The 13,214-nt window shown below is 35.5% G+C and overlaps 1 protein-coding gene across 4 annotated transcripts in view; it reads left to right on the forward strand.

Annotated features, from left to right (window-relative positions):
- Positions 1 to 13,214, forward strand: part of NAA15 (N-alpha-acetyltransferase 15, NatA auxiliary subunit) — a 93,666-nt gene that overhangs the window by 71,955 nt on the left and 8,497 nt on the right. For all 4 annotated transcript variants that reach the window (XM_043969996.1, XM_043969997.1, XM_043970000.1 and 1 more), the window contains 3 exons: positions 2,809 to 3,002; positions 4,554 to 4,662; positions 7,209 to 7,307. In XM_043969996.1, coding sequence (XP_043825931.1) covers positions 2,809 to 3,002; positions 4,554 to 4,662; positions 7,209 to 7,307 — 402 coding nt within the window. The remainder of the gene's footprint in view (positions 1 to 2,808; positions 3,003 to 4,553; positions 4,663 to 7,208; positions 7,308 to 13,214) is intronic.

The following is a 13,214-nucleotide window of genomic DNA, read 5'->3' on the forward strand; positions in this document are numbered from 1 at the left end:
TCCTCCCAGATTAGTGTTTTTTTCCTACTCCAGATGTTGTTAAACTTCCTGCCTCTTTTGTTGAGAAAATTACGTTCAGTCTCTGCTTCTCTCTGCTATACCTTCCTAGTAACCTGTCTCCCATAAAGATCAAGTCTTAAAGGCTGGTTGTTATCCAGTACATTTCCCTGCCCCCTTTATAAGAGCTTTTGAATATTTTGTGAATGTTGTTGGTCAGCTCTGAAGGCCTCCATTCTTATAGGATTGGCCTTTTATGCTGGTACATTTTGTCAGTAGGAAGCTGTGTCAGTGGCATCAGTAGAATGGGGCTTGGGGCATTGAGAGTTGACTTTAGTTGTCATTGTGTGACTGCTTTTGTTCAGGGGTTAGAAATAAGCATAAATATTTTTGCAAACTTGATTTATGTCAATTTTGAAATTGCTGAGTGGGCAACCTAGAATAATTGGAAGAGCAGTAGACTAGAAATCAGGATACTTGGGTTCCAAGCCTGATTTTGGATGGCCAAGGGTCAGTGGACAAGTACTTTTGCCCCCTGGGCCATGGCTGTTCCATCAGTTAAATGAAAGATTTAGACTCAGTGATGTTGAATTCTGTTTATCTCATCTATGAAAGAAATGTGGACAAGACGTGGCCTAAGGAGATTCTGGGGGCTCCTCCCAATTGAAGTCAGCATCTTCCCTGCCACTTAATCTGAGAGAGTTGCCCAGAATTGGGAGGGTTTGAATCTACTTGACCAGTGTCACAAAGCAGTCTAGGTCTGAGGCAGGTCTTGTCCCTGATTATCATGGTTCCCAGTCTTGCTCTCTGTCCACAACTCATAATGCCTGTTCCTCTACATTAAAAGAGAGCCAGAGATTGGGGGGATGGGAGAGGGAGGTTCACAGAAATTTAAAGTTGTCTTTGTCAGGGTTTTTTTTACCCCCTGCTTCCTTCTATCGTATATACACACAGCCTCTCACTCTGTTGTCCTTTATTGAATGCACGTCATAGAATTCATTTTGTGAAAGTTCAAATCAGTGTTTTCCAAAGTAATTTGGCCATGAAACACTTTAAAGTTTGAAATATATTGATGAAATCCACCAATATTAGACTTTTGGAAGGTCTAGAGATAGAAAATACCCTTAAGAAAGAAGGAAACATGGGAATTGGGGACAAAACAGAAGATGTTAGGCCTATTTTCAAAATGAATGTAAATCCCACATAGATATATATATATATTTTTTTGCAGGGCAGTGGGGGTTAAGTGACTTGCCCAGGGTCACACAGCTAGTAAGTGTCAAGTGTCTGAGGCTGGATTTGAACTCAGGTACTCCTGAATCCAGGGCCGGTGCTTTATCCACTGCGCCACCTAGCTGCCCCCGATATTTTTAATATATACGTAATTTCATATTTACTATTTTAGAAAGAACCCTTATCTTGGAAAAGTTTTGAAACCATTAGGTTATTGAGCAATAATGATCTTTTAGAGAGCACCTGAAAGCAAGACCAACACATTTTCTCTTGAAATTTAGGATTGCTTTCACCATTGTGGGGTGCTGAATTTTTTTGATATTTTTAATTTACTTATTCTAATTTCTCGGTGTTTCAGAATTTGGATGTTCATTGATTTTGCTTGTTATCATTATTTTCATTATCATCAGCCCAAAAGTTTGACTTTATGCTAAGGAGTTTATAGTCTTAGGGAAATGAGATAGCTACTCCTGAACTCTAACAACAAGTCTATTTTTGAACACTTAGGTGAGCACAGAAAAATCCCTACACACAGCATAGTACAGAGTTAGTTTCTCTTTTTTTGGAATTGAAGATTTGTCTTGGCTAAGGAACACTTTTAAGGTCATTATATTAAGTATCATCGACATAAAGTTTCCATAGTTGGTATCCTGACACTTATTCTTGGTACATTTTTGGCTTACTATATTATGAGTATGTAGGTGCTGAGTAGAATTATTTTTGTGCTTAAGCCAGCAAAAGATGGAAAAATGTAATTTGAGATGATCTATACTGCCAATTTAAGTTGCCTTTTATAAATGACATGTTATAATTACCTTAATTCTTTTTAAAATAAAATCAACATCCTAAATGAATAAAGAATTTAAAAATTAGGGGCAGCTAGATGGCGCAGTGGATAGAGCACTGGCCCTTGATTCAGGAGTACCTGAGTTCAAATCTGGCCTCAGACACTTAATACTTACTAGCTGTGTGACCCTGGGCAAGTCACTTAACCCCAATTGCCTCACCAAAAAAAAAAAAAGTTTTAACTGTCTTCAGCCATTGAGCAGTAACTGCTAATAAATTTAACATTTGCATCTCTACGTGATATATCTTTGTTTCTATGACTTTTTACTTGTTGTGTGAGGCTATTTTTGCTGTTATTTTATTCTTGATTGGGGAGAGAGAAAAACAAGGGCACGTTGGGTGTTCCAGTACATCCCTTCCCTGCCTTTGTTTTTGAATTATCATAGTAAAACATTTTGAAATTTAAAAACACTTCTCCAAGTGTTAATCCAATTATTGGCATTACAGATAAGTAATTTACTGCTTGCAGTTTTGAATATGATAGCCTTTCAAATATGTTGTCAGTGATTGCTGCTTAGATGTGAGAAATACATTAAGGAAATTCACTATTAAAAAATTCATCTTAATTCACTTAAAATGTGTTATGTGTGTGCATATGTTTGTGCATGCATGCTTCTGTTTTCCCACACAATACTTTGAGTGAATGGTGCTGCTAAATGAATGAAAAAAATAACATTAAGATTTTGAAACTCCAAAAAGAGTTGCGATCACTTAAAAATTTTATACTTATAGCAAACATGTCAGACAAAGAGCTAAAGAAATTACGTAATAAACAAAGAAGAGCTCAAAAGAAAGCTCAACTTGAAGAAGAGAAAAAGAATGCGGAGAAAGAGAAGCAACAGAGAAATCAGAAGAAAAAGAAGGATGATGATGATGAGGAAATTGGAGGTCCAAAAGAAGAACTTATCCCTGAGAAACTGGCTAAGGTACTTGTTAGTATATTTGGAGTCTTGGGTTTAATTGGATGGAATACCAAATCTTCTTTGGCCAACATGATTATAGTTTTGAAATCTGGAAATTACTTTTTAAACTTTTATTCTGCTCCTGCTTCCCCATTCCTTGTCTTTTTTCCTGTCCATATTTCAAGTTTAAAACTTGAATGATATTTAGTGATCTGAAGATAGAATATTTAAATGGGAAATGTGAAACTTGTTAAACTGGAATTGGCTGTTTGTTCATTGATAATGTTTTAATCTATTGGTAAACACCCTTTTAAAACTCAGAGCCAGGTGCCTTATGCTTTCTCCCAATAGATTCATGAACACAAGCAGAGGTTTGCTTTATTAGAAATGTATTAGGTCTTATTGCTGATGTTTTTTTAAAAAGGTACTCTAAACCAGGATTAGATCAAAGCTCAGCTTTCTAAGCTGAAGTCTGTGTGCTGAGGCATATAGACAGCTCTCAGATAAGTCTCCCTAAACCATATTCTCTCTGTCTTCCCCTTCTTCCTCCTCCCCTCCCCCTTCTCCCTTTCTTCTCCATCTCTTCTTTCCTGTGTTTTTTTTTACTCTTCCCTCTGTCTCTCTTCTTCCTCCTTTCCCTCTCATATTCTTCCACTCCCCCCTTCACATTTCCCCAAACATTCAAAGAATTGATTTATTAATGCAGGCATATTCTCTAAAAGTTTATCATAGTAGCCATATTATGACAGGCACTTGGAAATAATTTTAAAATAATCTCTACTAACTTTTAAAAATTTTATTGGTATCTTCCGCTTTTAAATTACCTTTATTTCCCAATATTCTCCCCTTCACCTCCCAGAAATCCATCACTTATAACCTAGAATAAAAAAGATTAGGGGAAAGTTTAGCAGAACTAACCAAGAAATCAGCTAAGACTTTTGTGCAGTGTTCCATACCTACCAAATCTTAATTAGAAGAGAGCCGTTCCCCTTTACAATTGACCTAGCAAATAAGGAATTTAAATTTTTTAGTGCAAATGGGTACATCTTTTCAAAGGGTCTCCACAGGCCACACACATATGCTTAGAAGTGGATTATATGACAACATGTAAGCAGTTAAAGAACTGCTTTCCCCCCCTCCCCCCCGCATTTAGTTAATACTTCATGTTCCCCATATTTTTATAAACTGTTAAAGCTCCCATGAAATTTTAATGTCCCTTGCATTTTGTTTTGTTTTTTACTTTTGAATGCAAAATTCTTAATTCCTTGCCGTTTTGGTTTATAATACTAATAAATTTCATGGGATTATGAATTGACCTCTTCACAGTTCTGAGAATTTACCCTTGAATATTATTGTTATCCTATTAGACAGATAAAAAGGACTTTTGTGTGAATGGACAGATTTTTAGTAAGTAGTAAAATGTGTCTAAAAGGAATATTATTTAAAGCTACTCTAATAAATTCAACATTTTAAATAAGTTCACCACAGTGTTCAGATACAGAGTTAGAGTTAATAGTGATCAGATGCTGAGTTACTAAATTATTGGTATCATTATATGATATCTTTTTTTTTTAGGTTGAAACTCCATTGGAAGAAGCTATTAAATTTTTAACACCATTGAAGAACTTAGTAAAGAACAAGATAGAGACCCATCTTTTTGCCTTTGAGATTTACTTTAGAAAAGGTAGGTGATAAAGGTATACTCTGAGATGATTGATTGCACTAATAGAGCTACATAAGCCACTTAGAGTAGGATCTCCTGGCCAGTACCAGGATGCATTCTAGCAGTCATAGATACATTTAACCATGTTTGTTGTGAACAAGACCTGGAAGTGGATACAAAGGTTAACAAAGGTACTTGATGTCTATTAGGAAATATGGGACACATGTGGAAAGTCTCATTTGAGCAGTCTAAATAAAGTGTTGTAAGACTTGAGAAAAAATAGTTAATCAGAATAGGTAATCAAAGTAGTCTTTCTAGAGAAAGTGAATTTATACTGAACCTTTAAAGATGAGTAGAATTTCTTTTAACAGAAATGTAAGGCAGGGAATTCCTAGGAGAGGCACTGGCATGGATAAGCACAAAATATGTTTGGGGAAAAGAAAACACTTAGATTGGTGGCATAGGGTTAATTTAGAAGAATAATATATGAGCTAGAAAAAAATAACATTGTAAAGAACCTTAAATGTCAGTAAGGAACTTGATTTTTATGTGGTAAGAATTAGGGCATTCAAAAACAAACAAATAAATAAAAATAATTTGGGAATCATTGTTTTTTTGTTTTTTTCCTTTTGAAAATTGACATGATCAAAAATGTGACAAGCAATATGTATGTCAGTGGAAAATAATGGAAAGGAGTATTCCTTACTTGAGGGATAAGGGTGTGAACTAGGGTTTGTGGCAGGAATGGAAAAGGGTCGTATTGTCCCTTGTTTCTCATAAAGTGTGAAGGAAGAATCAATCATGACTAGAAGAAAAATTTTGTTGTGAGGGTTGAGGAGGAGTGATGAATCTTGAGTTTGAAATATAGCAGGCTATTAAATTGTAAGTACCTTGCAGGCAGTTGAAACCCATAGCTGTAGAGCTTGAAGGACCTCTGAGGACACCTAATCCAACCCTTTCATTTTACAAATAAGGAAATGAATCCCAGAGAAGATATGGGTACACCATCCTTTTGTGGGAAGTATTCTTTGACCACACTATTCTGTCTAGCCCTTGTTTGTACGTTGCATTGCCCTGTCTTCCAGTTATTTTCTGTAAGTCTTGTTAAGCCAACAAGACTGTGAGCCAGCAACTCATAGGGGCTGGAGTTGTTAGAGCTCATTGAGGCCAGTCCTCTGTTTCCTAACAGTTATGTCTACATGTCTAATGTTGGGATGAAGGGTTCTCCAGGATTTCTGAGTGTGTGGCATTTAATACTAGTATTAGGCAGTCTTTTCATAGACAATATTGAGAGCGTTGGGCCCAACAGGAGCTAAGGAAAAACCATTTCAGAATTTTGTTAGCCCTACTTTCCTAGAAGGCATTTTTTTACCTACCAATCATTTTGTGTGACATGTTTATTTACATAAAAATAGAAAGGTTGTTCCACATGAAGAATGTTTCCTCGTATCTATAATGTGGCCTTACTGGTTTGTAGGAGGAAAAAATACTTTGGAAACCTTGATGCTGGAGAGTTCTTACTATTAGAACATGAAAAGCTAGTGCTGGGGTGGGGTCTGGTCCTGATGAATCCTTGAAAAGACAGCTCAGTTCTGGCCCATGACTTGTGTAGTCAGATGTAATGATTGGAATGACGCCACGTACTGGAGACTTACTATAGGAAAGCTCCACCATGAAGGAAGGTCTTTGAGGGCAGGACCATGCGTCTTTTCTTTGGCGTCAGGAAGTGACGTTTTGCTGGTGGGAGGAGGAAGGGGGAGCTAGGCGCTCTGCCTCTCTCTCTCTTCCTGAGGACACTGGTGGAGAAGGGAGCTAGAAATGCATTCTCCCTTTAATAGATAGGAATCTAGGCCTTTCTCTTTACCAAATTCTTATTCTCCTTAATAAATGCTTAAAAGGCTAACTCTTGCTAAAGCTTATAATTTATTGGCGACCACTCATTAGATATTTTAGACAGACTAGCTAGAATTTTAGCCTTAACACAGGATTAGTAGGAAATCCATGTTAAGGTGATCACACGGCAGCTGACAGAATTTCAAGCACATGCGCTTTTCCTAGTATTTTCTCCACTACTGCAAAGTACTTTACTATTTCTTTATAAAAGCTGTAGTAATAATAACTCTGTTTTACAGTGATATGTAACAGCAATTCAGAGATTGCTGAATGCTTAAATTGCATTCATTTCTACATTTCATGAAACTTTTTTTTTGGTGAGGCAGTTGGGGTTAAGTGACTTGCCCAGGGTCACACAACTAGTAAGTGTTAAGAGTCTGAGGCTAGATTTGAACTCAGGTCCTCCTGACTTCAGGGCCAGTGCTCTATCCACTGTGCTACCTAGCTGCCCCCATGAAACATCTTGTTAATGTTCCTTGGATCCTATTGATATAGCTTGAATTACTAATGAGAGGGATCATTTGATTCAAATAATATGCTGCAATTAAAATGTAATTAACTCTTTCATTTGATTATTGTTTCAAAACTGTTAATATACTTTAGCTAATCCTCTGAGTTGAGGGCATCCTACAAAATAAATATTTTATAATGTCTTCTAATTTTTTCTTTTATAGAAAAGTTTCTTTTGATGCTTCAGTCTGTAAAGAGGGCATTTGCTATTGATTCCAGTCATCCTTGGCTTCATGAGTGTATGATTCGCCTCTTCAGTGCTGGTATGTGTTAGTTTCTTAACCCCTTAGAGTTCATATTTACAGCAGTTTTTGTTGTTAATATGCCTAAGTGATATACACAGATTTATCAAAAATTCTCTTCAAGATAAGGTTTTGAATAGTTAGTTATTAATGTAGTTGTTAGTAAAAGCAATGATCCTCTTTTATGTCTAATATCTACATTTTTTAAAGCTACAGTTATACCTGACCAGAAAAAAGTTCAGGTGAGGTACTTGAGTATCTTATTCTCTGTGGCGCTGAATTAGGCATATCCCTGAGAATTGATGCATAAATTCAGGCTTTTATAAATGCATTATTTTATTTTAAGTATTGAACTTGTTTTAAAAAATATTTTTGATAACTCCTTCAGTATTGCTGGTTTCCTTTGTAAATTTTTAACATTCTTACATTTTACATTTAAAAGCATTATTTTCAGAAGGATTAGGTTGGCTTCACTTGATTTCCTAAAGGGTCCATGGGCAACACACAAAAAGATCTTACCCCTGGTCTTAGTGAAATTTATTATTTTAAAGGGTCATGGCAAATCTATTTGAAAAGCAAAGAATCCTTTTGTAAAGTGAATATAGTAGTTGTTCTCTGATTCATTTGTTTGATAAATCTGAATTTTTTAGATTAGTGGTTTACATCGCAAAGTATGATCTGGAATAAAATAATGTTTGAAGAATCATTTTACTACTTTAGTAAAATTTTATCAAAGTAAGTCTTTAAAATCAATGTCCACAGCTAAGGAAATGTTTTAAAATTTAAAATACTCTGTTGTTTTGGTGTTTAAGTGATAGAATTTTAAGCTAGAAAAAAGCATTAGAGATTGTCTAAGTTCAGCTCCTTCATTTTTATAGATAAGGAGACTGAGGCACATTGAGGTTAAGGATTTAATTAAAATTACAGTTTATAACTAGTAGAGTTGGGATTCAAACCTAGGTCTCCTTATTCCCAGTCTCTGTATACCATGGCATGCTGTTTTTGAAATCTGAAGTTGTATGTTACTTTGTAGGCATGTTGTAATTCTCTGGGTGTCTTTTTGTTGAATTTAACAATTTTAGCTTTCAGAATTTAGAAATGTTTCACAGAAAGTTATCTCTTACTAGATGTTAAATATTATCGTTAAATTTGCATTTTTAAAAATTGCAGGAAAGAGAAAAATCAACTAAATAACACAACCACAAAAGAATTTTAGTGTGAAGTTAACAGTAAAATTTCCAACTATGAATATTATTTTAAATTTAAAAAAAACCTGAAACTAAAAATTCCAATTTCTAAGTTTTAGTATAAAGAAACCGTTTTGACAGTACTGTTCCCCCAAATGGAATGGGCTCCCTTATTATGCAGTGAATTCTTCATTATTGGAAGTATACAAATAAAAGCTGAATAACTTGTCAAGGATGTGGTATATTTATGTGGGGAATTCATTCATGTTGCAGAGAGTTGTCTTCTATGACCTCTAATATTCCTTCTAACCTAAATGATAACACTTCTGTCATTTACTCATTTGTTTATCTATTGAGGGAGATGGAGGAGGTTGTGGACTGGAATCAGAAAGATAGGATTTGAAGTGACCTTAACTTATTTAAGTCTTATTCAAAATGGGATTCCTTCCTGAAATACCTAACTTGTATGTTTTATTACTAGTTCAATGTATTCCTGAAAAGGTATGTAGCAGTAAAGATTTATAATAGTTGATGCTTATTTTTCCACCTAATTCTACTGTAATTTTTGAGCCATGGAAAAATTTTGGTTCTGAGATCCAATAAAAATCACAATGTTAAATTCCTGGGCATTTGTGCTATGTCCCATTTAAATATGAATAAACTCTGGTATATTTAGGTATGTGTCTGCTTTTATTGAGTGTGTAAAGATTATGTGGATTGATTTTTCCATTTGACTAACTTCTTGTAGGGGTTATGTGCGAAATGTAAATGCACATAGACTACACATCGACACTGGCAGAATGCTCCTTGAAGTGAAGGTTAGAATTCTTTAGCATCAACCTCAGTTAGCTATTGTCATTGCTCCAGGTATTCAGTAGAATCCACTACCTGGAAAGAACCACATGGAAATGCTTTCACGGACAGAATTCAGTCAATGAAAGCAGTCAGTGATTCACAGTAATAATAAATATATACTGTATCTTTACAAAACAAAAAGCATTTGACTTTCTTGTCATCAGTTAATCAATTACATACAAATTTTTCCAATGACAATATATGACAATATAAACTTAGAATGTAAATACATTAAGGGATAACCTCTCATTACAAAAAGATTCATTAGTCATTAAATAACCCTAACCCTTAATATATTTAAAATATGATTTGGTTTTCAAACAGAATTTTCCAGGAACATTTGTAGAGTGCTGTTGGAAGAATGGAACAGGGTACATTTGAAGATGTCCCTCCCTAGAAGGAAAGATTTGAACAAATGTTCTTTGATTCCAAACCTAGTCCTCTCTATACTATACAACATCTCATATGTAGCTAGAAAAGGCTAGATAGCACCATGTCCAGATAGATTTTAATTTCTCACATGAAGATGTCTTTAAATGAATATATGCATAAAGCAGTTGACTAGTACTTCACAACTTAGATTCCAGAGTTGAGTTAAATGTTTGTTTCTCATAAGCCTATAAGGATTTGAAACAGTCTCAGAGAGGGTCAATTATTGCTATAGTGTAAACGCAAGCAAGTAAAAATCTCATTCCCTCTTTTTTTTTTCTTCCATGGAACTGAAAATACTTGCCATCCAATTTTGGATACTTGAGTACTAAATTTATTTAGATTTTTTTATTCCTAGCATAATACTATTGCCCTATTTTCACCAAAGGCCCTATATTTTTCTCCTTAGACTACCTCTTTCTGTAGTTCCTTATTTTGCTAAGTTGCAATATTTAAAATGCCAAAAATTGGCTTTACACACTAAATATAAATTTAGGCTATGTTACAGAGCCAGGATAACCACGTGGTTCCTTTGTTTGCTGTTTTATTTATCTATCCCAGTGACTACTGTGCCTATTAGCACCACATTTGCTTAATTGTTATAATTTATAATTAATTCCATACCTTTGTCCTTTTTGCAGGATTTTAGGTTTTCCTGTTGTATTGATAGGGTTTTTTTTCTCCCTTTTGAATTTACTAGCTTTTAAAAATTTTTACTTTTAAAATACTTTGTTTTGACATATTAGTCAGTTCCCCTGTAATGTTTCCACAAAAGTTTTAGACCTAATATAGTGATTACAACTGACAGCCTACAACTTCTTACTTTAATTGTTTATATTGGGTGGCTAGCAGGCGCAGTGGATAGAGCACTGGCCCTGGATTCAGGAGGACCTGAGTTCAAATTTGGCCTCAGACACTTAACCCCCATAGCCCAGCCAAAAAAAATTTTTTTTAAATAGTTAATTGTTTATATTTCTTAAAAAGACAAACCTTTTAAAATCTTATTTATTCATACTCATCTATTCTGTTACGGCCATTTTGAGTATCATCTAAGTAAGAGTAGATTTAATCAATACTTACAACAAATTATGGAAAAAATATTTGAAGCTCAGGGGCAGCCAGGTGGTGCAATGGATAGAGCACTAGCCCTGGAGTCAGGAGGACCTGAGTTCAAATCCGACCTCAGACACGTGACACTCACTAGCTGTGTGACCCCGGGCAAGTCACTTAACCCCAACTGCCTCACCCAAAAAACCCCCAAACCAAAACAAAACCCTTTTCAGGGGCAGGTAGGTGGCGCAGTGGATAAAGCACCAGCCCTGGATTCAGGAGGACCTGAGTTCAAATCCAGCCTCAGACACGTGACACTTACTAGCTGTGTGACCCTGGGCAAGTCATTTAACCTTCATTGCCCTGCTTCCCCCTCCCCCCCCAAAAAATAAAAATTGAAGCTCAGACCTGGGTTATAGTTTAGAGCTGAAAGGTTAACACCTTAAAGATCATCTAGCTAAGAACATTTTGATCTCAGAGTCCCCTTTATACTCTTAAAAATTACTGAGGATTCCAAAGACCTTTTGTTTATATCTATCGATATTTATCATAATAGAAATGTGAACTGGAATTAAAAAATTAATTTAAAAATAATAAATACACACTAGTTACATCTTAACATACATAAAATTTCTTATGAAGTTGAAAAATAACTTTTCCAAAATAAACAGAAATTAAAAGAATGGTATTATTGTACATGTTTTTGGAAGTTTCTTTCATGTCTGGCTTAATAGAAGACAGTTGGATTCTTATATCTGCTTCTGCATTCAATCTCTTGCTGATATTTTGATTAAAGAAAATCTAGCCTCAAATGGTTGGAAAAGAGTATTTTCATAGCAAATACCATCTTGGTATTAGTGTGAAAATAATTTTAACCTAGAAAAGGTCTCAGGAACACACTTTGAGCAGTATTGATCCAACCTGTAGACCTAGGACCTAAGTAACAAAGAGAATAAATGATTTTTTTGGCTAAAGGGCACTGAGGTAGCAAATAGGTCAGGAATTGACCAAAGGTCCTTTGATTCCAAATCCACTGCTCACTCTCGATGCTGCATAACAAATACTGATGCTTGTGGGACACAGTTTCCATGTGTAGTGCCTCTGCCCTCTGAAATGATTTGTAACAATGGGTTTTTATGTATATAATACATCTTCTGAGTTGTATTTCTCCAATGGGACATATGTTCCAACCCATATCTTCGGTTTATTTATATAAGTGAGAACCAAATCAGAAGCCTCATAGAAGTCAGTGTATAATTACTTTGATCTATGAAATAATGCGACCCATTGTTTAAGGAAAGAAGTGTGAGGAAGTTTCTTCTTTCTTTCTTTGCACCACTTTGAGTTTTTCTTTTACTTCTTCATTTTAGATGTTTGTAAAATAATTTGAAAGATATTTATACCTAAGGTCACCTCTTAGTACAATAGAGTAATATGAATTATAGTGAAATTTGTGTCAATTGCATTGCTTGTATACACTCCAGTAGTTTATAGCTCTGAGAAGTGACCAAGTCAAAGAATCATCAGGAGGTTAACCAAAGGTTAGCTTTCTATCTAACTGTGAAATCAGATGCTTTCTAATAGAGTGAGTCACTGGACCAAAGAATGAATTTACCCCAACACAGTCCTGCCATAGTAGGCCAAGGGCCAATGTGAAGTGAGTTCTTGATAATGGCAGCCAAATATGAAATGTCAGAAACAATGTTATCTTCTCTGAGAAAAGATGGGATAAGAACTTAAACAAGGGAAGCTCAGGTAATATAGCAAAGAACCATTCTTAACCCAAGTTCCTAAAGGGATCTTTTTTTTTTTTTTGTGGGGCAATGGGGGTTAAGTGACTTGCCCAAGATCACACAGCCAGTAAGTGTCAAGTGTCTGAGGCCAGATTTGAACTCAGGAACTCCTGAATCCAGGGCCGGTGCTCTATCCACTGAGCCACCTAGCTGCGCCGCCCCCCCCCCCCCCCCATAAGGGATCTTAACCAAGTATGCATACATTTTGTTTTTCTAGCCAAAATGGGGCTCTCACAAGACTACATTTCCCTTGTCTGTGCCTTCACACCAGCTACCATACATATTTAAAATGCACTCTTCCCTTACCCCCATAGCTTGGAATCCCTAGTTTCTTTCAGGACTCTGATTTTATGCCACATTTTATAGGAAGCCTTTCCTGATTCCCTACTTGTAAATGGTCTCCCCCTCACAAAAGTATCTTGTACTGATTTTCTTTCTATCTGTACATGTTTGTTTCCCTGATAGAATGAAAACTAATTGAAAATAATACCTGTGCTTTTCTCTTTGTTTCCTCACAACTGGAACACAGACACACAATCAGTGTTTTTGGTCATTGTTAACTTAAAGTACCATATAGCTATAGATTTGAGCATATGGACTTACCCATATATTGT

This window comes from Dromiciops gliroides, chromosome 6, assembly GCF_019393635.1.
Source record: "Dromiciops gliroides isolate mDroGli1 chromosome 6, mDroGli1.pri, whole genome shotgun sequence".
Taxonomy (NCBI): Eukaryota; Metazoa; Chordata; class Mammalia; order Microbiotheria; family Microbiotheriidae; genus Dromiciops; species Dromiciops gliroides.